Raw genomic sequence first — 26235 nt, 5'->3', positions numbered from 1 at the left:
TATAAACACTGTGGAGGTTTCTTCTGAATCATACAATTGCAGATTGTTCAAAGGAGACACACGTTCCTGCTGTTGCTAGGTGGCAAATGCTCTTAAAGATTTTTCAGGCTAGAGATTTCGTCAAACCTTTAATCCCCCATATTTATTTTATAACCCACAAGAATGGTTAAAAAAAAAAAAAGAAAAAAACAACAACAAAAAAACCACACAGTGCTAGGATGATAGAAGATTTGAAAGAGAGAAAACATTTGGCATCACAGCTTAATTCCATCTCTAACTACAGGTCAGTTTAAGATTTCATGAGGGATGATTATTGTGTATCTGCGTATTGCGAAGCTGCTCACACCTTCTTCTAAAACTAGTGTGCTAGCTCCTGTTTAGAACGGGGTCCTAGATGTAATGAACAAGCCTCAGACATAGTCCTTTGAAAAACATACATGTATGAAAGAAGAACTTTACAGAGTGGAGGAAAAAAGCCCAAATTACTCCTTAGCATCTAGGAAGCGATCATCTAGGAGTTGATTTTGCCTGATATGTTACAGCAGCACTGAGACTTTTGAAGAGTATATTAACTCATTGAAAAATCTATATGGTGTTAATCTGAAAAGGGTCCTGTACTCTACCGCTCCTAGGGTATGATTTTATAAAACTGCATGTTAATTCCTACTAACAGTTCAAGATGAAATTATTTTTCAGATGCCCCTTTTGAAAAAAGGCCAAATTCACAGCTGAAGCTAAACTGATGAGACTTTTCACCTCCAAAAGCTGTCACACCAATGTCAGTAAGTGTTAGACTCATGTCCACACACCAGTAATATTTATTAAAGGACAGCACAAGGAAGCTCTGAATAAAGGAAATAATACCTGGCTTGATTACAGAACAGCTTCAGCTTCTCCTGGAGTACCTCATACCTGCGCAAAGGTCACAAGTCCCTGCCTGTCGTACAGACAAGACCTTGTGAAGGTCTGAAGCTGGAGAACACCAAAATCTCTGACTAGCACAGTAGTTGCTTCCTCCTACCTGTCTCACTCGCAGCCTGGCCCTTATTCTCACATCACTTGCCGTGTCCTCTTTCAGCCTGCCCTTTTCGCACTTATTCCTGTTCCTTACATTTGGCCCATATACTAGGCTCTCAAAAACCAGTCCCACTCAATGTATGTGGAGGTTTCTGAAAATTTAGTTGTTAGTTTCCAAATAAATTCTACAAAATGTAACCAAAACTCCCCCCCAGTTTTCAGACATTTATTCTTCAGCTAAATTTAGGCAAACTGTTACAGGGACTACAAAAGGCGTTTCTCTGACTGTCCTATCCCATTTACATAAATGTCATTAAATTTCACCTTTGAGAGCCAGCCAGGATCTTCTCAGCAAAACAATAGTAAGAATTATTCTGTTTTGACAAATGCCTTTTTTTCCCTAATCTCACTTTTTTTAAACAAAGCTATGTCATTTCTTCTGAAAATTAAAAGAACAAGTCGTTCTGAGATAACCACCTGTTGGAGAACCACACCAAAGTTTTGAAGTTCAGCATATTCATATACAACCAGGTCTTAAAATGGAAAGTCTTGGGCAAGTCTCGCAATATCCATTGGCATAGATCTTTCCTTGCCAATAAGGTCACATATTGTCATTAAAAACGTAAAAACTTACAGGACTGAAAATTGTTCCCTCGCTCTTCCCTACCTCAGCCACACATCTGCTACAACTGTAGGTGGCTTGGGCAGGAAACATCAGTGAAGAGGTAGGATATATTCTTCAGACCCTGATTTTAATGATCTTGCTTTAATTCTTATTGGTTGACTAAAGCTTCCGTGCTCTTTGCTTTCAGCACGTCACAGGAAACATATGCTTTATGCCTAGATGTATTCTCAAGAATAAGCTACTCATCACAGAATTCTCTTGATGGTGCTAGGATTTATGAAGCATACTGGGTCCTTAAACTTCTTGGAGAACTTGCATGGGTAACTGTATTCTTATGTGCAGTCAAGCCACAATGGGTTATCAATATCTGACCATCCAAAAAAGGTTCCTCACTTTCTTTGTGACAGCTATAGGAAACAGAAGTGTTTTGGAGGGGTACCACATTTGGCAGCGTGGCCAAATACCTGTTACTTGCTAAAGATCTTGACAGCTAATACTTCTAAACTCAAAGGGAGCCACTGCTTGAAACCACTCCTTGGCTGTACAGGCACACAGGCATTCCGGATAAACATTCAGAATAAAAACAGACACTAGCTACAGTCCTTTGGATATGTCTATACATTATTTTTACACACCCACTTCTTCATAGTTCCTGTAAAAACTGTTGCAATCCCATTGTAAAACTAGTAATTCACAAAATGACAAAAATACATAGTCACTGTATAGTCACGTAAAATGCTCTCTATGTAAAAAATGTAGTTATCTTTGTAAAGTGATGTTATCTTTGTAAAGTGAAGTATTTTACTATGGGGTACAAGGTAAACATAAAAGATTTTTTGGTTTTATGAGTAAGTGTAATGTACTTTGGAGTTAATAACCACTAATAATCAGGATTAAGCATTTCAAGCAATGCTTGCCTCCCATCTTTTGACATTTCTCCAAAGCCTAAAATTTTTAGTTGTCTTTAAAATTACCAATTTTGCAAGTTGTCTGCCCACTGCAACAAAAAGAAATATGACTTTGTCAAGTTTTAGAGAAAACTGGAGGTAATCGAGGGAAAAATTTAATCTTAGAGTGTATTTCTAAATTTCATCTGGAAAGATGATTGATGGGCTTTCCCCTCCCACACTGCTCTGACTTTAATCTCACCTGGAGGAAAGAGAATGGGAGCAATCCGACATTTACCCCACTCAGCTCTGCTTTCCAGACTGCAGCTGGGAGATAAGGAAGCAACGAGGCACTGCTTCCTCTCATCCCTGGATATTTGGGATGTTCTCTATGGGAGGATAAAGAGCAATTACCGGCTCTTGGAATTCATCCTCAAAGTGTTATTAATTTAGATAATTCCTATGTCTTATCTGGCTCATTATGCATGCATGCATGGAAAAATGCTCATTGTCAAAACTCACTGAAAAGCCCTCTGATTCTACCAGCTGACCTTTACCAGTATTTCCTTGTTCTTCCTGCAGTCTGTGTTTCCTAGACCAACTGCTCTTTGTGACCAGAAACAGTTAGGCTCCTCTTCACAGCACATGAGTTCAAACCCGTCTTGACTTGTTAAGTGGCATCTGCTTTGCTGCATTTGCCTCAACAGCACATACCCAACAACCATAACAACCCGTTTCCTAAGGGTTAGACACGAGGTTTCTCCCAGTGGAAAAGGTTTCTGTCCTTATCACTGACCTTATGCCAGTCAAAAAGACCAGATTAGCAAAAACATTATTTAAACTGTTTATGGGTTACCCATCTTGTTTTGTTTTAAACAGACCAGGGAACACATGCGTCTTAGCTGAAAGGTAAGAGCTGGTGCCAGCTAGTCCGTCAAACTGAGGCTGACTGACATCCTCTTCAGACAAGCCATGGTGCAGGCAGAATAAGATGCGCTTACTCATTAATACATTTCATATCATTGTCATCAAAGCTAAGAGGCCAGCATCCATGGTCAGAAGCCTAGCTATGCACAGAGGCTCAAAACAGCCATCCTTCTCAGGAGTGTTGTCACTGTCAGGGTGTGGACATTAGCTTCGAGAAAAGACTGAGAGTTTTGGCACAGCCCTGTGCTGGATAGTAATGTTTTCTCCTACAAAAAGTTCTCCAGATAGGAAAGACAAAGGTGACAAGCTAGGCGAGGGAAAACTGGCTTACCTTCTGTGTGGGAACCTGTCACCAGTCATGGAACCCAAGCTTGTGGGAGGTCATGGACGGAGGAGCAGAAGGTGCCACATCCTTGAGTGAAGTCTGGAAGCAATATGAGCAAGAACAGATTGACATGTTCATAATGCTACAGGGATATGAATCACTTCCTTCCCCTTGTTCACTGACAAAGTTATGAAGTTAGAAATATAGTCCATTAGGCATTACTCTCGTCCTCTGTCCTTATACTTTCAGATGCAAAGTAGAGCTAAACAGTGCTAGCTGTCTAGAAACTGCCACGGCCAGCAGTCCTGCTGCTGCGTTACAGGCGTGAGGGACATTCATTTTGGGGTGATGAGTTATTGCTTTCCTGAATCCATCACACAGGCTGAAGATGATAGTATGCAAAATATTCTAGTGCTGTGCATTGCACATTTAGAGCGCTCCCTCAGAAGTATGTGTTGGCATGCCAAAGGTGTGGTTGCAATCTATCACGCCGGCTCATTCAAATTGTCTTAACATAATTAAAAAGCACAATTAAGCTCCGGGCTATCATTTTTGAAGATCTCCTCAAGATGTCTTCAAAGATGTTAGTCTGCAGCATGCTACAGCTTTTCAATTGTGTTAAATTAAAACCATCACAACACGCATTCTGTTTGCCCAGAACAGGGCCCAAAAGCAGAGCATGTAGTTTCCGTGTTTCAACTGGAAGCACCTGAAGAGGAGAAGTGGGAGAACCAGACAGTGTTGTCACTAGCACTACCCACTAACGCTGCCTCTCTAGTGAAAACAAAATGAAAGCAGGAAAAGAGAGTACTAGATTGGGAATAGGACTTCTCAAAGCTCACACCCTTTGTCCAATCTGTGTAGAAAATTATTTTTAAACTGCTATTTTTGCCACCATCTTTTATACCAAACTTGTTTTCTTTTTCAATGTGAAGTTAAAATCTTTAAAATTCATCATTAACCTCTGCTACTAACCCTGCTTTGAATCAGAAAATGTCATCCCTGGGAAGTCTGACCCGTTATTGCATTGATGAAGACAGACAGCTGTCTTTGAAATTAAGTGACGCAGACTCGGCTGACCACACCAAGTTATAAACCACGAGTGCACCCAAGCATGCTTGTGCTTCTAGCTAATTTCTGATGTGAATTGTAGATTCCTATCTCTAGACGGTGATGGTGTAGATAGTTTGTGTTATGGTAATGTTCATAAAATAGTCAATGAGTGGGAATTAACAACCCTGAAGGAGGAAAGAGCTTCACGTAGAAGGGGGTAGGGGGAGGAGGGCAAAGCAATGCACTTCTCTCTCTCTCTGGTATTACTGACACTTTGTCTGGTGTATGCTTCAGCTCATATGATCCAGAAGTCTCCTCTACCAGCGTACAGTCCTAGGGAGGCTGCAACCACACCTGACCTTGGTACTCTACCAAAACGTAACAGGAAACAACAACTGTTGCCAAAGGCTTAGAATCTGGGTATTAAGAAGTAAAGGGAAAACAAATTACCTGAAAAAGAATGACAGAGGTTGTAAGAAAATGAAAATTTTAGGAGGAAAAAACCCCAAGAAATCTCAAGTGTGCTCTAAACCACTTTGATCAAGCATGAGTAGCATTTATTTCAAGTCTACACCATCATTTAGATGTTTTCATACGATGGCAGATTTAAGCCTTCAGTTCTCTCCTGTAACACTTGATGTTATATAAGATGTCATTTTAGAAAATATGAGACCATGTTGGAAACCAATTTCCTGAAGAGCTAGGACTAGAGTCATATCGTTATCTAGGGTTATACTTGCAGTTCTGGCAATTTTCTTTTTTAATAAATATGGATAACTCCATATGACTCCAAAGGACAACAAATATTGTCCTTTATCTTACATCGAGGTCCCAAAGGACAATAAATGCCATCCTTTATCTTATATCTAGGTTTCAAAATTGTGCAAAGGAGGTCAGAAATCTTCCCGAAGACAGAAAGTGATGCAAAGTCCTTGATCTAACAACGTAAAATGAGCCAAAGACACATTTACAGAGTTGTGCTGTCTGAGGGATGAGCAGTCAAAGACAATCATCAGTTCTGACCAAGAAAATAAGTAGTTACGTTAGAGCGGTTTACTAGCCCAGACTGTACATAGGGCTCGTTGGCTCATGCACAGTGCTGCACTGAGTTACCCCAGTTCTGGATGAGAGGTGCTTTGCACCTTGGTGGTTTGGATCACAGCCAGAAGAGCTCTGTTTCCATACTTTCCTGTAGACAAGCCTGTATAAGAATTGGCCGTATCAAATACATACGGCCAAATCAGACGAGCAGGCATTCATGTGTCGATCCTTTTTGAATGCAGGTTACAAACTAATGTGAGGAAGTGAGTTTAGCCCATTGCAAACCATAAAAAAAAAACCCAACGACCAAGCAAACCCAAACAACCAACCAACCAATAAAAAAACCAAAAACAACAAAAAAAACGCCCACCAACCCAAACTAAACAAAACACTTTTATTCCTTTCAAACTACTTTTGTCTCCTTCTTGCTAGATCAAACACAGATGGTCTGCTTTGGCACCAAGGCTGGGAAAAAACAGGTAGACAAAAGAGAATCAGACAATGGTTTGGGTTGGAAGGGACCTTAAAGATCATCTAGTTCCAACCCCCCTGCCACGCGCAGGGACACCTCCCGCTAGACCAGGTTGCTTAAAGCCCCATCCAGCCTGGCCTTGAACACTTCCACAATTTCTCTGGGCAACCTGTTCAGGACCTCACCAGCCTCACAGTAACCCCGATAACTGTTCTCCAAAAGCAGCCAGCGTGGCAGGTACAGAATACAAATCATTCAGAGGCAGGAGGTGGGGTTTCCCCCCCCACACCCTTTGCTGAGAGGCTGCTAAGAAAAAAGCTGATAGAGTTTAGTTTAGCTCATCAGTCCTTCCACATGCTATGAAGTACACAAATCGTGATTTCAACACTCCTCAAAGAGAGAGCGGCTCCCTGGCTGACTGTCCCTTGCCCCCGCACCGGGTATTAGGAAAAATTTCTTCACCGAAAGGGCTGTGAAACACTGGAACAGGCTGCCGAGGGAAGCGGTGGAGCCGCCACCCCCGGAGGTATTCAAAAGACGCGTGGATGTGGCGCAGAGAGACATGCTTTAGTGGCGGACTTGGCAGTGCTCGGTTAACGGTTGGACTCCAAGATCTTAAAGGTGTTTTCCAACCAAAACGATTCTATGGCGGGGACCACCTTCCCGCCAGCCGGCGGGAAGCCCAAGGTCTGAGGAAGCCCAAGTCCCTCTCGAAGCCCAAGGACCCGCTACCGGCCCTGACTCCCATTCCCTTGGCAGGGAAGGTGTGCGTGGGGGGGGCCGACACCCGAACCCCCCATCCACCGCCTTGTTCTGACTTCCCCCACCGGGGCAGAGACCCTCCAGCCGCCCCTGCCTAACTTCGGGCGAGAGCGACGGAAAAACTCTCGGTGGGAGCGGCAGCCACCCATCCCGCTTCTGCTCCTCCGGCGGCTCCGGTGTGAGGGAGGATGAGGGGAGGCTGCGCGCGCCTGAGGGGGGGGGGGGGGGGAAGGCGAGCGGCGGGGAGGGGGCGGAGCGGAGCGGCGGAGGCCGCTCCGCTCCGCCCCGCCCCCTCCCCGCCAGCGGCGGTCGGCGGGAGCGGAGTTGGCGGCAGCGGCAGCGGGGTTCCCCCCCTCTTCCCGCCATGGCCACGTCCCCGTGCAGCAGCAGCGGCGTCTCCTCGTCGTCCTCCTCCGGGCTGGGGGCGGACGCCGGGCTGGAGATCCGCACGCGCTCGGTGGAGCAGACGTTGGTGCCGTTGGTGTCGCAGGTAGAAATGCCGCCGCGCCCCCCCCCCGCCCCCCCCCCATCTTCCCCTTCCCTAAACTCTACCCCCCGTCCCCCGGTTCTCCCTCCCCTCAAACCCCTCGCGGGCCGGGGGTAGGGCGGCAGCGGCGGCTCCGGCCCGCCTCACCCTTCCCGCCCGGGACCGGAGCTCGGCGGCCGCCGCCGAAGTTTGCGAGGTCGGGTCGCGGCGCTTCGCATCCTCCCCCACTTTCCCCCCCATCCCCCTTCTCCAGCCTCTCGGGCGGGGGCGGCTTCTCTCAGCCTCCTTCCCTCCTGTCCCGCGCCCGGCGTCCCGCCAGCCGGCGCGGTGCGAGGGCGGTATCCCGCTGCCGGAGCCGGGCTTCTCCGTGTGTGGGATGCTGCCTTCCTCCCCCTCCCTGAGAAAGGCTCCGAAGTTCCCCGCAAGGTCGCGGTGCCGTTGCATAAGGCCCGCGGCGCCGGGGCGCTGCGGTGCCGGCGGCGGGTTGAGCCCCGGGATGCCGCCCGTCGGGGGCGGTGAGGGGGCCGGTGGGCGCTGGGAGGGGGGAAGCGTGAAGTGCACCGGCCGCCCCCCGGGTCCCCCCAGACCCCGGCCTCCCCCGGAGGGTTTTCCGCATGAGAGAGTTCTCCTTGTCTCGCAGTTGGGCGCTGGGGAGAGCGGTGGGATTCCAGGGGGTTTGGCGAAGCTTTTGTGTTTTCGCGGTCTGGCCTGAGCGTTGCCTTAGTTGGAGCCCTCCTCGCACGCGAGGAGAGAACCCGAATTTTAAGAAGTTAAATAAGACGCAAACTGTGTCTTGGTGATCTCTTAACGTGTCCCATACAGTGCTAAATGAGCTTAGAAAAAATAAAAATAGAGCTTTCAAGTGATCTTCTAAGTAATTATATGCCAGCCACTTCGGTGTTGATGTTTTCGTCTTTTTTTTTTTTTTTAATCTTTACTTACGAAACTGCAGTTTGATACACACAATAAAACTTTTTTATTTTTTGAAAAATAATGTATGAAAACAGTACAGTGTTTGCTCTATAGTATTTTTATACTTTGAATGATGGTTATTAAAGTTAGCAAGTCAAAACCTATCTGTACAAAATCTTTCAACAGTGTTTCACAACCATACAAAAATAACTAGTCCTGGTGAGGTCAAGTTATGTTTGTATCATCATAGCCCATCTGGAAACAAACTGTTGTAAGCTTTGTTTTGCATTTATACAGCTGGGCTGCAGGAAGGGTTTGTGATGGGTAATTGTGGTTCTGTACCTCTCACGGTAATTTGTTTTTCTCTGTTTGAAGAAATCCCAGTCAGTTCGAAGAAGCCTATCAAAGGGATTAAACCACTTGTTCCAGGGCAAAGTAAAATTAAAGTTCTATGAATTTTCTACTCCTGAAACAATCGAGAGAGGTAAAATATGGAGACTGCTTTTAGGAAGCTTAACAACAAACAGAAACCCCTCCAATTGCAAAGGCTGAATTTAATTGCATATGTCAAATTCTTACTTTTAACAGATTTCTGAGAAGATGCGCATGTTCTTATTCCTCTGGAGTACCCTTTAAGAACAGTGGTCCTATTTCTCTCTGGGTTTGTTGCATGTGTAATATGTCATGTGTGATTTTTTTCATTGACCGTAAAACCTATGACTGCATCTTCCAGAAGTGCTAAGCATCTTTCACTTCCCCTGCATGCAGTGTAAGGTGTCTGAGCATTTCTGAACACACAGAGCTTACTGTTTTCCTGGTATGTTAAGGCGCTCCAGGTGAGCTTGTTCCCCTGAAGCGTGAGCGCTGAGCTCTGTTCAGATTCAGGCTGAAGTTGCTCCCTACACTTGCCTGATAAAATGCCCCACTTACTGTACTGGCTTATCAGTTCTGTCTGTACTGTTTCATCTAGACTGTTCAGTAGAGGTCTCACTGGCTTGCTTTGTTTGGATATTTCTGCAGAAAGGGTGTTTATAGAGTACTTAATCAGAATCTGGTTTTTATATTCTGCTTAGACTATGTATCAGCAGTAATGCTCAGGACTTTATTTTTCTGCAAGTATGAAGTACACTTGCAAAGGGATTTGATCTTGCCGTGAAGTTAACTTCACAGTTTACGCTTTTGTTAAAAGCTAAGAAGCGCCATGTGATACTTACATACTACTGAAAAAAAGTAGTCAGAATGTTGCTACTGCTTTTCACAACTTATTTTAAGAAAAGAAGAAACAAAAGGTGCCCTGTCTGACAAACTCACTTTCAGTCTCTCTTGTGGAGCTAAACCTATTTTCTTTAAGAAAAAAAAAAACACCAACAAAACAAACTTGCTGTGTAGTTCTTATTTAAATTCATGTACTGTATACTGCAGCATCTTAACTGACGTGTAATACTGTAAATGTGTGTTTGACCACTTGCTCTTACTTGACAAACGTGAGGGGGGTTTTTGTTTGATTTTCTTAATTTCACTTTGCAGATTGATTTTTCTTATAGACTATATAATATCAGAGTATATTTGCTGACAGCAGTGGTATAAGATTCCCATTTTCCTGGCAGGAGAAATTACCCTTAGAATCATTACTAGATATGTTTATTAATAAATTTGTTTTTAAAACTTACTATTTACAGAGTTGAACTAGGTCTTCATTTTCTCTAGATCTATTCAGACTCTGATGTGGCCCTTTTCTAATAGTGCCACAAATGACAAAAGAAGACATTTAACCTGCAGTATTAAGCATATTTGCTAACACTTCTTTTTCACTGTCTACATATCTGTACTGCTAAAAGAGTCGTTCTACAGTATTGTGCAAAACATGTGGCATGCAGTTCAGAAAATATGACTTTTGGGGTCAAACCCCACAATTTTCTTCAGAGCAAGTAGAATTCTTTTTTCTTGCATAGATATCTTTAGTTCAGTATTCCACGTGTAAATAGTACAGCATTCTTTAAAACCTAGACATCTCCTTCACTGCTGCTACCCATTTCCAGTCTAATTATGTTGGGCTTTATTTTTTTATGGAAAGTTTTTGGCAACACAAGTCAGGAAGGGTGTTTAAAGTGGCCAGTGCTGACTCATTTAATAACAAGTCATTTAAACAGTTGAGGAAAGGCAAAGATGGGGAAAAAGCACTTTCCAGGATGTGGCTCCACCAGTGACTTCCTCAGCTGCCCATTATGTACCTGTTTGCTAGTCCAGCAGCAGTTGGGTATCTTCACAGCTGTAGGAGTCTGTCTGGATCTGTTCTAAGGAAGCACTCTGAGAAACTGCAGAATAGTTTTTTGTCAACCTTCACAGTCAGCTACTTGGGAAAAGTTCACCAAGAGGGAACTTTGAGCTCTGCCTGTGTATGTTCCCGAAAGAACAAAGACAGTTTTTGTAGTTGAAGGTGACCTATCCTCCAACATCGTAAGTGTAGATCTGTGAGATTACAGCTTGCTGCTCCCCTTTCAGAAACCCCACTTTTTCATAGGCACTTTGGAGAATGATTGTGTGCCTGCGTGTTACTGGACATGTTTTTCCAACTTTCTTGTTGCAGGAGATCCTGTCAGAGGTCTTGGAATTGGCTTTATAGAATCATAGAATTGTTAGGGTTGGAAGGGACCTTAAAGATCATCTAGTTCCAACCCCCCTGCCATGGGCAGGGACATTTCCCACTAGATCAGGTTGCTCAGAGCCCCATCCAGCCTGGCCTTGAACACTTCCAGGGATGGGGCTTCCACCACCTCTCTGGGCAACCTGTTCCAGTGTCTCACCACCCTCATGGTGAAGAACTTCTTCCTAACGTCCAGTCTGAATCGTCCCATCTCTAGTTTTAATCCATTCCCTCTAGTCCTACCATTACCCGACATCCTAAAAGGTCCCTCCCCAGCTTTCTTGTAGGCCCCCTTAAGATACTGGAAGGCCACTATAAGGTCTCCCCGGAGCCTTCTTTTCTCCAGACTGAACAACCCCAACTCTCTCAGTCTGTCCTCATAGGAGAGGTGCTCCAGCCCTCTGGTCATCCTCGTGGCCCTTCTCTGGACACGTTCCAGCACGTCCATATCTTTCCTGTAGTAGGGGCTCCAGAATTGGATGCAGTACTCCAGGTGGGGTCTCGCAAGAGTGGAGTGGAGGGGGAGAATCACCTCCCTTGACCTGCTGGCCATGCTTCTCCTGATGTAGCCCAGGATACGATTGGCTTTCTGGGCTGCAAGTGCACACTGATGGCTCATGTTGAGCCTCTGGTCTACCAGCACCTCCAAGTCCTTTTCTTCAGGGCTGCTCTCAAGCCAGTCACTGCCCAGCCTACATCAGTGCTTGGGATTGCCCCAACCCAGATGGAGGACCTTGCACTTGGTCTTGTTGAACTTCATGAGGTTGGCATGGGCCCACCTCTCCAGCCTGTCAAGGTCCCTCTGGATGGCATCCCTTCCCTTCAGCGTGTCAGCTGCCCCGCACAGCTTGGTGTCATCGTCAAACTTGCTGAGGGTGCACTCTATGCCACTGTCCATGTCGCTGACCTATATTGTCAAAATAAAAGCTTAAACAACAACAAAAAGCCCATGATACCAATATTTCTGAATTTTGTTATCGTCAGTCTTAGATTCTGAATAAGTTAACAATGGTACAGGCCTTGAAGTGGATAAAACAAACCTATTCTTTACTATGGTATTGTTTCCTTGCTGTCTCTGAAGCTAGCGAAAATAATTCCTGCTTAAGTAAATGTTATATAGTTATAGAACATGATATAACGTTCTGCCAATATTCTGTTTTTCCAGAAGTTTCTGGAGTTACGAATTAGAGTCCAAAGAGCAACCAACAGCTGTTTTCCCATTTCTGAGAAACATTTCTGATGTAGCTTTCAGACTAAGGTATGACTTTAGAATAGCCATAACTGGATCAAGCTAGAGGTCTGTATATAATCAGTGACCTTTCCTCTGGTTTTTTTTGGTCAATACCCAGTGGCATACCTCAGGGACTGATACAGGGACCAATATTGTTTAACATCTGTATTAATGATCTGAAAGTTAGGAAGATGGGCCGGCACGTTGAACAGACATGTGAACTCCCCTACAGCAAGCTGGGGAGCATCTGAGACACTGGAGGACAGAGGGACAAGCCGGAAAGATGATCTGACAGGAAGTTTGTGAAGTCCAATGAGGGCAGTGATACCAAGTCCTGCATGTGGGCCAGGATAACACCTACAGCAGTAGAGGCTGGGGTCAGCTGCCTAGAGAGGACCTTTGCCAGACACGATGTCCACCAGACCTGGGAGTCCTGGTGGACAACAGGATGACCATGAGCCAACAATGTGCCCTTGTGGCCAAGAAGGCCAGTGGCATCCTGGGGTGCATCAAGAAGAGTGTGACAGGCAGGTTGAGGGAGGTCATCCTCCCCCTCTACTCTGCCCTGGTGAGGCCACGTCTAGAGTACTGTGTCCGGTTGTGGGCTCCCCAGTTGAAGAAGGACAGGGAACTGCTGGAGAGGGTGCAGCAAAGGACTACGAAGATGATTAGGGGATTGGAACACCTCTCCTATGAAGAAAGGCTGAAGGATTTGGGTCTTTTCAGTGTGGAAAAAAGAAGACCGAGGGGGGATCTTATCAATGCTTATAAATACTTAAAGGGTTAGTGTCAGGAGGATGGGGCCAGGCTCTTTTTAGTGGTGCCCAGCAACAGGACAAGAGGTAATGGGCACAAACTTGAGCATAGGAAGTTCCACCTAAACATGAGGAGGAACTTCTTTACTTTGAGGGTGGCAGGGCACTAGAACAGGCTGCCCAGGGAGGTGGTGGAGTCTCCGTCTCTGGAGACATTCAAAACCCGCCTGGACGCCTTCCTGTGCAACCTGCTCTAGGTGACCCTGCTCTGGCAGGGGGGGGTTGGACTAGATGATCTCCAGACGTACCTTCCAACCCTACGATTCTGTGATTCTGTGGTGGTCCTGATGGACAGAGTGGAACAGGAGTCAGCAATGCTGGCCAGCTGCACGCCGGGTTGTTAGCAGAAGCGTAACCAGCAGGCTGCAGAAACAGTTCTTCCCTTCTGGTTGTCACTTGTGAGACAGCATCTGGAGTACCATGTCCAGTTTGGGGCTCCTTAGTACAAGGGAAAACACTGAGATAGTGGAGCATGTGACATAAGGGGAGAGGCTGAAGGAAGCGGGTTTGTTCCACCATGGGAAGAGGGACATAATGGTCAACTAGGACCTAGTTTCCATATAGAAAGCTAGGATCTCTACCACTTTAATCTGCAGTGATTTTTCATCTGGTTGACGGCAGAGTTTAGTGCGGTCTACAGCTACCCACCTAATGGGCAGGTATGGAGAAGATGGAGATACACCGATCCTGGATGTGTGTGGTGATAGGACAAGAAGCAATGGACAGAAGTTGGAACCTGGGAAGGTCTGTTGAGAAATAAGAAAAGGCCTTTTCTAATGTAAGGGTGGTCAAACGCTGGATGAGGCGTGCAGAGAACCTACAGATTCTGCAGTTTTGGAGATGTTCAGAACTAATTGGATGAGGCCCTGAGTAACACACTCTAACTGGACCTGGTTTGAACAGGGAGCTGGATAGATAACCCTGGAAGTCCCTTTCATCATAAAGAAGTCTGATTTTCTCCATGGAGGTATGTATTGTAATGAAAAGATCTTGCTGCTGAGGAGTAATGGTTATCTAGGACCTAGATTTCATACAGGAAGCTAGAATGGTACTTGGCCATCTGTATCACTTTAATCTGCAGTGATTTTTTTTTTGTCTGACACTTTGTTGCCTGGTCAGCATTGCAAGATGTTTCTGCAGTTCTGTAGTCAGATCTTATCTTCACTGTCCTGAATGACTTAGGATCACCAGCAAATTTTGATCATTTTATTACCTGCTTATCTCTTCTCTCTTTATGATTATGTGTAATAATCCATGTCGCAGCGCAGGTTTCTGTGAAACTCCATTAGTCATCTCCCTCTATTAAAGTAAGCAATCATTTACTTCGTGCCTTCCCTCATCTTCCTTCTCATCATTCTGTCTCTTAGTTAATTATTCATACAAAGGGCCTTCTTTCACTTTTTTCAGAGACTTGCTTGGCATCCTTTGAAATCTTTGGTATGGACTTCTCTTCCTAGTTTTCTTTTAGCAGACTGCCTCCTTATCCATGTAATTAGTCATCTCTACAGAGAAATGTGGTTGTTTTATGAGGCAGGAATTCCTTTAACAAACAGTTAAACAGCTGGAGTCTTTGCCAGTACGGCATATTTATTTGGGTGTCCGCTACTTCTGTTCTTACTAATTTTTTGTATTGATTTGCCATGTATAAATGTCAGGCAACCTCCATACCTCAATTGTCAATCTAGTTTTAAGCAGGAGATTGCATGAGAAGGTTGATATCATCTGTTGCATCTTTGAGTCCCTTGAAATCCTAGTGAATAACATCTAATGTTGGCAAGCTTTTCTGGTTCATTTTATCTAATGTTTTCCATAGCCTCTTCTGCAGTCACTTTCATTCCACACAGATTCTCCGAGTACATCACATAGATACATTTGGGAGTAGGGATCGCTTCTCTTTCATATTTGTGCTCGACTACAAAAGAACAGCTGCTCTCCTCTGTTTTTATATTCTGTCAAAGGAATGGGGCAAAGCTGTGTCAGGGAAGTCACTGAGTATACGAGGGTTGTAACTCCTGAAGAAATGGACTGTAATAGCTGGTAAGTTACTGTATATTTAGTGGAACTGATGTTATTCTCCATGGAACTGAACAAGCATGTTCTATCGAGAGAGAAGTGTAAAACTGCGGACGTGGAGTTCAGTATGCTACTGTTCTGTGACACTGGTCTTTGGATTTTGTCTGTAGGCTAGCAGTGTCTTTGGGGAAGCTGTTTTGTGGTCTCATTGACTTGGAATCCAGTGGGTTGCTCATGTTGTACCCAGTAGCAGCAGAGCTCCAAACAGCAACTCGCGTTCAGTTCTTCAATATACTCGTAGACATGGACCTTGCTATGTCTGCTTACTGAAGGATATTTCCTCTGGATGTAGTAAAGCAGCTTCGTAAGACTTTTTCGGGGGGGGGGGCATGTATGCATGTGTGGCACCAACACTGGCCAAAACCTATGTAAGAGATTTATATATGGTAAGTGACATACATACACATACCTTTCAATGAACATTAATTTCTTCTAAACTTAATAGTTGCAAAACTAGTATTCTTGGGAATTATTCAGCCATGGATTTGGCTTAATGGGGTTTTTGTTGTTTGTTTGTTTTTGCTAACAGCTTTAAAGCAGAGTGTCCTCTATTAAGAGCACTGTTAGACTTCTAACTTGATATCGCTAGCTTTTTACTCTTGGAAGTCTACAAAAACTGGGTGGGGGGGCAAAGCCCCCAAACCTTATCCCTATGTGTTTTTCATCCACATCATGCATCAGTCTTGTATATAAGCTGATGTTTGAAAGTCTGTAGCCATAGTATTGTATTCCAGTACAGGTTCGTTACATACCTACTTTTGAACTTTTTGCAAATCAAATGTGTTCTCTCTTTCTCCCTTAGTTATTAAATAGAAGTGTCTCGTATAATCTCTCATTCCCCTCCTGAACTTCAGCATTCAGTCCAAGCTCTCATCCATTTCAACTTATTTGCATTTCCGTGCAGCAGATGCCCTGAGAGATTTGTTCCAGCAAGTCCCTTGGCTGCCTTGTTTCAGTAGGTGTTTTTTGGTACCTCTAGGTCTTTACCTTTCACACCTCCAAGGTGCCAAAAGGTTCTTATGTTGTTGGCTGTTCTTACTCCAGTATAATGCCAGGGATTGTGCTTTGCCCCTTATGTCTGTATTTGGAGGATGGGAAAATTCCTTTTTGGAAAAAGTAGGGTAATCCATATTTATCTTAAACTCATTTCTTCTTCAGTGCATCTGAGGAAAAAAAAAATAATCTGAGTGCACCCCTTTTAAAATGCTTCTTGGGTGCTAGTCTTTATCCTTCAGTACTTTAAAAATTCTGATAACTTGCAGCTTGCAAGCTTTGAGAAGCTGTTTCTCCCCTTTACCAGCATTTTCTTCTTTGTGAATTAATTTGGTACTTGCTTTAGACTTGAGACTTGGCACTACTGTTGAGTAATAAAATTACGAATTACAGTGTAGAGGCTTGCGTTGTAACTTGTACTTAGGAGGCAAACCTCCTGCTAAACTCTTTTTAGTTTACATCCTGTACCGCAAAGAAACTGTGCCATGGATGCAAAGTCATACGCATTAACTCTGCTGTCAAGTCTGGAAGCATATGGTATGCTGCCTGTGTACAGAGTTGCACCTCATTAGTTTCGGTTAGTCACTAACTCACTGACTCTTCTTCTCCCTTTGGTTCCACAGGTATTGTGGGTTAAGTTGTGAGCTTGTGTTTTGTATTACAAATCTTCTACTCAATACAAATTCTTTTTCTGGAAAATGAAGCTTGCAGCAGCTCAACTGTTACTTGACATACAGTAGGTACTCTGCCCCTAAAGGAGCCTGATTCTTACTCTTTGATTTACGTGGGAGAGTTAATCTTAGGAGATTGTCATCTGGCTGTAGATAATGTGATTACTTCCGTCACAGTATCAGTTATATCTCTGGGCTGATGTGGTTGCAGGTTTCCCTTTACTGAGGCTAGTTTTTAATTGACAGCTGTTTAGTCATTGAAGCTAGGTTGTTATGAAACAGTGAAAGGGAAATAACTAATGATTTACAGTTGTGATTTTTAAGGTATGCTGGGGAGCACGGGAGTACCTTAGAATATTCTAAATAGGTAAATTACATGATTTTGTTATATTAAAAATTAATGATGTTAACATCACTAATGACATTCTGCCTTACAAGAAAAATTACTTGAAAAACTTGAACGTTTTATCACTTGAGCAACAGCACTACCATGAAACAGCTGTGATTTCAGTTTGGGGTTTTTTTTTGTGAACCCTCGGATGGTGAAATTGGCTTTGAGTTAAGCTTGGCTCCTCTGCTTGATAATGTTCAGTACCTTAGTCTTTGATGTGATAAATGAGTCAGAGTAGCATTTCAAGTAGCTGAAGTAAGATGCCTCTTACTGACATAGCTGAAAATCAATTTCTCTTTTTCAATGGAATCTTATCTTTCAAATTTATGAGATCTGATTAATGGCTTTTCTATAGATTAAACAAATTTTTGTAGTTCTCCAGCAGAATGAGTATTAAATCAAAACTGCCTCACAGTGATCCTGCACAAAAAGAATTAGAGCAGCTTTCTTGCTATTCAGCATTGTTAACAGATGGTTTTAGACAGATTAGGTAAGGAAATCCCCAAAGGATGAATTATGAATTAATGATTGCAAACAACTATGATGATAGCTGCTGTATGGTGCTATGAGCCTATGGCTTTCTGCATGGATTTATTTTGTGTTTATTAATTCATTGACAAAACATAACCCTTGCTAGATAGAGCCTTAAATAATAATTTTTACTCATTGTGTTGTATTGCATTCCATCAGTAGCCTTGTTTAAAACTATTGGGTATAAATGAGTAGTGATACAGACTCCAGTGCTGACTTGTAGCTGTTAATCTACTCTAGGTACTGAATGGGATGATTTCTTGGTTCTATACATAAAAGGAATTCTCAAATGGTAAGATAACTCCTAAACACAAGTTACAAAAATCAAGTATGAGCAAATGCTAAGGTTCTTTCAGATGTATATGGAAAAATATAAAGTTATGAAGTTGCTTTTTGTCTTAGAGAAACATTGACTTTTTTTTTATAGAGCAGAATGAATATAACCACTTATAACCACACAAATCATATATTTTCAAATAACAATAAAGAAAAGTTGTGCTGTAGTGATGTAACGTTGTAAACATTTGGGTTTGGGGTGTTGGGTTTTTTTTTCTTTTCTTTTTTATTCACAGGTTTCAAAATTGTTTGGAAGGATAATGTTGTCCAAAGTCGCAAGTGCTTAACATGTAGTAGTTAGACCCATGTATAAAATGTTCCCATTTAATTATCAAAGATTCTGTATTGTATCTCAATGTTACATTTAAATGTTCTTGAATTTTCCAACTGAATGAGTTTTTGTTGCCCTTGAGCTTTTCAAGGAAGCAATCAGAAGAATATACAGGCTCTTTGCCTTAAATAAGATAATGGTTCCTGGATTATATGAAGTTTTTTGGTGTTTTTTGTTTTACATTCCTCTAGGTGGGTAGTAGTTGCATTTGCATAGCCTTTTCCAGAGCACATTGTACTTCTCTACTAATCCCTAGGGCAAGTATGTGCTTTTCAAGATGAAATACCAGGTGTTGCTCTGAATTGAAGTGGTATGTCAAAATGCTGCTGAGGAAGCCTTCTCTAAAAAAGGCTGGAGGAACCCTCTTGTCTGCAACATGCAGTGCAAGACGGATTGAATGGCTGGTATTTGTGCCAGTGAAGCTGCCCATTTATGGGACTAACAAGCAACTTTTTCTGCATCGGAGCCAGTCCCGATTTGAATAGAAGAAAGTGTTGTCCCTGTTACATCCTTTATTACAATGTCTGAATTTTTAGTTACACAACAGTGGCTTGTTATTCAATAAGCAGCTCAGAGCTGGCTCAGGCATTGTTAATGTACCTGACCTGCTGCTTGAGCAAACAAAGGCAAGTTAGGGAGGAAAGCCACAATGATTATTTGCCATTCAGTCTCTGGTTTTGGGGTTATCTCAGCATGTTGGTAAATTGAGTTATTTCTGAGACTTGCATCTCTCTGGTGCTGAAAACATGTCTGCATTTGTTTTGACCACATCTGAAAGTACACTTTTAACAATGAACTTCCCTCTGAGTTGGTTTTGTTTACTTAGGCTTCCTCGTGCCCAGGATTTCTAGGTGCAGAATGAAACAGGGTAATAGCTTTGTTTATGAAATCTGCCCATTTGGGTAAGAAGATACTGAACTAGAGGGCAACAGGAGAGGAGGAAAATGTACTGGCATGTACACCCCTAAAACCAATTATTTGGTTTATTAGCTTATGTTCACTTTTTCTGGTAAGGTAGTTGTACATCTCAGCAAACTTCAAGACAGCAGTTAAGTTAGCAAGCCAATTCACAATGAAAAATGCAGTAAAGGCCATTTTATTTTTGGATGCATTTTATGATAGGTAAACACGTATTTTCTGATGTTCAGTATACATGTTGATGCATGTATAAGAGGTTAAATTGGACTTTCAATTTGAAAAACTGTTTTTGCCAACTTGTGTCAAGTTGCACAAAGGTGTGAATTTCAGTCTGTAAACTTCCATATATCTTTTCAAAAAGAGGAAGATGGTAGAATTTGAATTGTCTGGAAATAAAGGTCTTTATTGTCTTCATTCATTTCTGTAGGAATTCTGAAGGCACCTTGTGTGGGGGGAAGATAAGGTGCTCCTTTGACTTGTAAGACATGTAACAGTCAGAGTAAACAAGTTAGCTGTGTTTGATTGGTGGTTAAGCCTCGCTGAGCATTCTCCAGTGATCCTTCTCCTCCTCTCTTTCCTGTGTGGAAAAAAGGGAGGATGGCAGGAGTACAGGTCAGTTTTCATGTACTTTTCTGCTTCATGTCTGCAAATCACTGGGGGTCCCTGATTTTAAGGAGTCTGTGAAAAGTGAACATCAAAAAGCAAGCCTATTTCTCCTCTATAATAGTGCTGCTTTAGTAACATTATTAAAGTAACTCAAACCTCCACATAATGTCTAAAAGTCCACAGGTTGCAAGAACTAGCCAGCTGTGTTCATTTTTTTTTTTTTTTTGGTTTGTTTGTTTTTCTGGAGTTCCTTTTCAGAGCAACTTGCAAAAAAAAGAAGTTGGGAATAATTTAATCTCACTGGAAAAAAAATTTCTGAAGTTTCCACAGTTTTCATTACTTTGAAAAAACCCACAAATCCCTAAACCCCAAAACACCCACACTGGAGGAAATAAATTGGTGTCATCAGAGTATTATATCTCAATTGAACAAGTTCATCTGCATCACATTTAGGATAATCATTTTCTCGATGGTGTTTGGTTTAGATCTTGAAATTTAAAGGGCCCTTGGTTTTCTAGGAACGCCTTCAGCACAAAGAAAGGGTATTCACTACTATAGTACAGTCTTGCTGTGAGTTGAATCCTTTCTTTTGATCTCTTAACAATTCCAAGAATGTGTAACAAGTACGTAGCAATGGTGCTGTTAATCTGAGGTGTGTATTTGAATTTGAAGTTGTGTACTCTTGTCTTTCCTGGCAAACTTTACAAAGAGGTCTGAAGTAGGTTTTGAAGCCGAGATCTGAAGGAGGTGAAGAGGACTGTTTTCGCCTCTTCCAAATACTATTTTCTACCTGTTGAAGCTGTTGTGCTTATGAGAAGTGCACAATCAAATGTGGTGTTTTAAAATGAAATGTACGATTTGCAGTTAACCAAAAATCTGGTTATAAGTGCAGTATAGCTAGTGTCTCATTTGCTTATTTTATTTGCATGATCTATTCTAGGCAACCATGTTTGTGTACTATAGGAGATAAGAGATGAAGTTAGGTCTACCACTGATCTGATTTGGTAGGGCTATTCTTGTCAGCTTCTACTTGTCCCTGCAGGTCCTGAATTGTACCTTTTTCCTTTTCAGAGGTGGCTTATCAGCTTGTTAGACACTACACGTGAAAGATTGCCTGAAGCTACTCTAAGCATGTTAGCATTTGCCAGCAGATAAGCGAACCGGCGTACAGGTTGTTGAAGTAGTTTATTTTGTTTGCTTCCCTAAAGGCTTTTGTGAAAGATGTGTACAAAAACAATGAGAAGATGCTTTTAAAAAGCCTTCAGGTAAAGATACAACTACAACAGTCTCAATACCACAAGCATAACAGAACTCAACTCTCTTGGACATGCAGCGTATTTGTACTGTTCTTCTAGACACCAGTGCACAGGCAGCATGAGGAAAATACACAAATACGGGATAGCAGGATCATACCACTTCTTGGAAGCTGTTGTTTTACAGTAGTGACTCAGGGTCCTGAGTGATGCGTTGAGGTCTGCAATTTCTGCAAGAAGGGGTTTGTTGCCCATTTTTAATAATAACGTGTAAGGAAATTGTTCTGGTTCAAGTGCCCATAAAGCAGAGGCAGCTGTCTGAAATAACGTTTCAGGATGAGCAGAATATGGATTCTTATAGTTAACTGGCACATTAGTAGTTAATGCAGTTTCATTTCATTTTGGTTAATTTTTTCCAGCCTCTGAAAACTTTCAAAGTTGAGTTTCTACAACGTTTTTTTCTGGTATTTCCCTACAACATGAAAACTAAATAGAAAGATAAGGCTTTTCAATTCTAAAAATCTGCACATTAGTCAGACTCCTAAAAAATATTTTAGTGCTTGAAATTGTAGAAGATGCTTATTAAGACTTTCATTAATGCCTGGACAGGCGTCTAATCTTAACAGATTTTTGATTTCTAGGACAGGGAAGCAGGTAGTCCTTGTTCACTTCTCAAGATCTCTGAGGCTCCAGTCTTTTGTGATGAGAAGTCTATATGACAGTTCTGCTTGTAGTCCTTTTGGACTGGGTGTCACATGGCAGCTGCAGCTTCGGTGCTGTCTCACATGTGTGCTTGTATTCCGTGGCAGATGTGGGCGTTGGAACAACGTGTGCTGCTGTCTGGCTGAATGCATCTGAAGACCTGTTGGTCCTTTACTAGTACACAAAACCTAATGAGAGACAGTACCTAAAATGCAGTATTAGAAGTTGCCCTCCGCCCCCAAACTCAAGATGAACTAATAAAAGTATGAGCAGTGTAGGAAAGACCTTTTTGACCAAGTTTTCTACACGTCCTAGCAAACACAACTAAATTTACTGTACAGCACACTTCTATTGTAGGGGTTTAGCTTATTCCCTAGTATGTAGCACTATTGCATTTTCTTAGCAAAGGCTTTCCATTCCTGATATTACATTTTTTCAGAAAGGAATTTTCTACCCTTATGAAATTTACAGAAGGTAGAAAGCAGGAAATATGCAAAATGGAAGAGGAGCTGTTATTCCAAGGATGCTACAGGGCCATAGCTAATTCTCATTGCATAGAGAAAACATCTTGAATATTTTTTTTTCTAGCAGGAAAACTGATTAGTGTGAGGCAGTAACAAATACTATTGTTAAGAGTCTAAATCATCCTACGTACAATGTGGGTATTTACCCTACCTATCCCCTAGGTATCTTCCAGCATGACTTCTCAGTTTAACTCATGTTTGTAGGAGTGGCTGTGAAATAGCTACATTTCCCCTGGTTTTATTTATAGTTGTCTATAAATACTTCCTGAAACCCAGTCTCTTAAGTATCACTTAATTATGTCATGCAAGACTTAATTACACTGATAATAAATAGACATTAGAATATTTTTAGCTAAGCATGCTGTCATGATGCTTCCTGTGCATGATGCATATAACGACTGAAATGTCAGTATCTGAAGGCCATCAAAAAGCTCTGAAAACAGATGCTTGAAAAGTGTCACAACGGGGCTTCTTTCCTTAAATATGAAGTACAACTTGGTACGTTATGGCTATGTATGTTAGTTTCAGTAAAGTACTTGGGAAAAGGCTGTTTTTCTGGGGCTGGTCATAACAAGTGGCGAAAGGTTGTAACTGACAATTTCTTGAGACTGAACACTCCTTAAACTGATTGTCTCTGACTTCAGATAAGCATTCCATGGAAATAGTGTAAGAGCCTGCATTAAATAGAGCATGAGTACCATCAAAAGGGCTCTTTGCTTTCTAGGACCTGATCAGTAAATCCTTAAGTAAACAGCATGTAGCATATTTCTCTTGTTCAAAGAGACTTGCAGGTAATCTTTTCAGCTGTTAACTCCTGCCCAAACATCACAAATGTTAGTGACTGGGTGATACATGGTCCAAATAGAACAGATTAAATATCTGGGAGGTGTTAAGCTTAAAGGACAGCTTAGGTAATGTTCTTGGAATCGCAGGGGTTTCCCGCTTTCTAAAAAAAAAAATAAAATCAACAAACAACAAACTGAAAGAAACACAGCAGTAATAGTTCTAGTCTGGTTGCAACTGGATGGGCTGCAGGGAAAAAGCGATTCTTTGTCCTCTGAAATACCCTTAAACGCTGCAAGTTTTCACTAACTCAGTTTTTGATAGGGGAGAAAGTTCCTTGTTACGTTTCTTGTGGATCTTTGCTTTTCTCCATTTAACTTTTCCAATTGTATATTTTTGTTTTAAATGTTGTTAAGAAGTCAGGATCAAGAAGTTTGCTTATTCTTTATTTAAGAAGCCTAGCTTATTGGCCTTTTAATGCTCATTGCTTTATTTGTATCCTTAAGCAAATGGTATTCTGTGCCTCTCCCCAACACCGCTCCAATTGTACCCCTTAGGGGTTTATTTTATTTTTTTTTACTATGGTCTGAACTGGTTAAATAATCTTTGTGCTGCTTATTAGCATCACAGTTTCCTTCAGTTTGTCACTTAACATACAAGTGAAATTCCTCTCCTTGCTGTGTTAAGATCTTGTTTGTTAGATTTTTAACCCTGGTTGTTAATTTAAAGTTTGATTAAGTCTTGAAAAGAATCTGAAACTGCAGTTGCTATTACCTCTGCTTTTTCATAACTTCATTTTAAATGGATGATATAGCTGAGTATATATTTGTCACTCTTAAGACTTCATGAAGGAAAGGGAAAGATATTTCTCAGAATTATACATTCTCCTTGTTTGCACAGCAATGTTTTCTGCAGGTGGCAGGTTATGAGAAGCCCATCTGTATCTGAAGAACTTTCCTCATGCTTTTGACATTCTTAAGCATTTTACTTTTGGTATATGCCTTATGCATGTTTCTAGAACCAGACACAGCCGTTTTTTCCATTAGCTGATACCTATTTCACATCTTCCTCCCTCTCTTTTATTATGACTTACCTACTCCCATTTCAGGGCTCTTCATTATGTTCCTTTTTACAGCAAACATCCTATGCGAACTTTACTATATTAGTACAGGCTGTATGTGCTACATCTAATGTCATAACGTTAATCACACCTGAAATAGGTATTATATGAAGCTGTTTGTCTTGATATATTTCCAACTTCTTGACCAACTTCTGTTTTAGTTCTTTCACAATGTTTGTTTTCAACTGGCAATCCATATAGGTTTTGACTTCTCTACAAAAAAAATGGTGGAGTTCAACAAACTTCCCTCCATTCTAATGTTAAGATAATTACTTTAGTGGCCCTAAGTTAGCCAATCTGAGAAGAAATTGTATTACCCAGCTGAGAGTTCATTATTTCAGGAGGTGTTTGGAAAGCCTCAGCTGCTCTGTATAACCGTAGGTTTTCAGACTGAGTTTAATTTGCATATACAAGCTACTCCAGTGGGTGTCTAGAGTAGATCATAGGATCATAGAATAGTTTAGGTTGGAAGAGACCTTTAAAGACCATCTAGTCCAACCACCCCTGCCATGGGCAGGGACACCTCCCACTAGCACAGGTTGCTCAAAGCTCCATCCAACCTGACCTTGAACACTTCCAGGGATGGAGCATCCACAGCTTCTCTGGGCAACCTGTGCCAATGCCTCACCGCCCTCATAGCGAAAAATTTCTTCCTGGTATCTAATCTAAATCTGCCCTCTTCCAGTTTGATGCCATTACCCCTCGTGCTGTCACTGTAGCCTTGTAAAAAGTCCGTCTCCAGCTTTCTTGTAGGTCCCCTTTAAGTACTGAAAGGCCACAGTAAGGTCTCCCCAGGGCCTTCTCTTTTCCAGGCTGAACAAACCCCACACTCTCAGCCTGTCCTCATCGGAGAGATGCTCCAGCCCTCTGATCATCTTCATGGCCCTCCTCTGGACCTGCTCCAACAGGTCTGTGTCTTTCCTGTGCAGAGGGCCCCAAGAGCTGGACGCAGCATTCCAGGTGGGGTCTCACGAGAGTGGAGTAGAGGGGCAGAATCACTTCGCTTGACCTGCTGGTCACCCTTTTTTTAATGCAGCCCAGGATACAGTTGGCTTTCTGGGCTGCAAGCACACGTTGCTCGCTCCTGTCCAGTTTTTCATGCACAAGTGTCCCCAAGTCCTTTTCTGCAGGGCTGTTCTTGATCCATTCATCCCCCAGTCTGCACTGATACTGGGAATCGCCCTGGCCCAGGTCCAGGACCTTGCATTTGGCCTTGCTGAGCTTCATGAAGTTAAGATGACACTGGTGAGGTTATAAGGTTAGATGACACTGGTGATGGACCTGCCAAAACAGCTGCTGATTCTTGCTTCATGTTATGTGGGGGAGTTTAGGGGGTGTCTTTTTCTGCAAAACTGATGATCCTCTCTGAACAGAGTGCTAAAGAAGCGATAGAATTGTAAACTTCACACATATCTCAACTGAAAGTGTTTCTGAAAATGTTTTGTAAGACTTTAATAAAGCAACCTAAACTGTGACGTCTTTGTGATTTTTATCATTTGCATACCTCTACAGGATTAAAATGCCATTGATGATTTGTAAGAGACCATGGGATTCCTTTCACTCTGCAGTGTTAAGCGTACGTGCATTTTTTTCAGGATTATGCAGAACATGTTTAAACTTCTACTGGTGTAAAATGCTGTGGGAGGTAAACTTGCAGCCAGGACGTTCATACAACTTGTATTCGATTTGTCTTAGGCCGGTGTTATTCTGTATGTTTTTGAGAAGTCAGTAACTGTATGAATGTAATATTAGCCCTTTGTTTGTATAGCATTAGGTTGCTGTTTGCTTAAAAATCATTTGAGGAA

General features: G+C 42.3%; 1 protein-coding gene across 1 annotated transcript in view; it reads left to right on the top strand.

Moving 5' to 3' along the window:
* The first annotated feature begins 7404 nt into the window (after positions 1-7404).
* Positions 7405-26235, top strand: part of CTNNAL1 (catenin alpha like 1) — a 60969-nt gene continuing 42138 nt past the window's right edge. The window contains exon 1 of the mRNA XM_054191753.1: positions 7405-7599. Within this exon, the coding sequence (XP_054047728.1) occupies positions 7474-7599 (126 nt within the window). The 5' untranslated portion in view covers positions 7405-7473. The remainder of the gene's footprint in view (positions 7600-26235) is intronic.

This window comes from Rissa tridactyla, chromosome 2, assembly GCF_028500815.1.
Source record: "Rissa tridactyla isolate bRisTri1 chromosome 2, bRisTri1.patW.cur.20221130, whole genome shotgun sequence".
NCBI classification, from domain to species: domain Eukaryota; kingdom Metazoa; phylum Chordata; class Aves; order Charadriiformes; family Laridae; genus Rissa; species Rissa tridactyla.
This window is presented reverse-complemented; position numbering and strand designations above follow the sequence as displayed.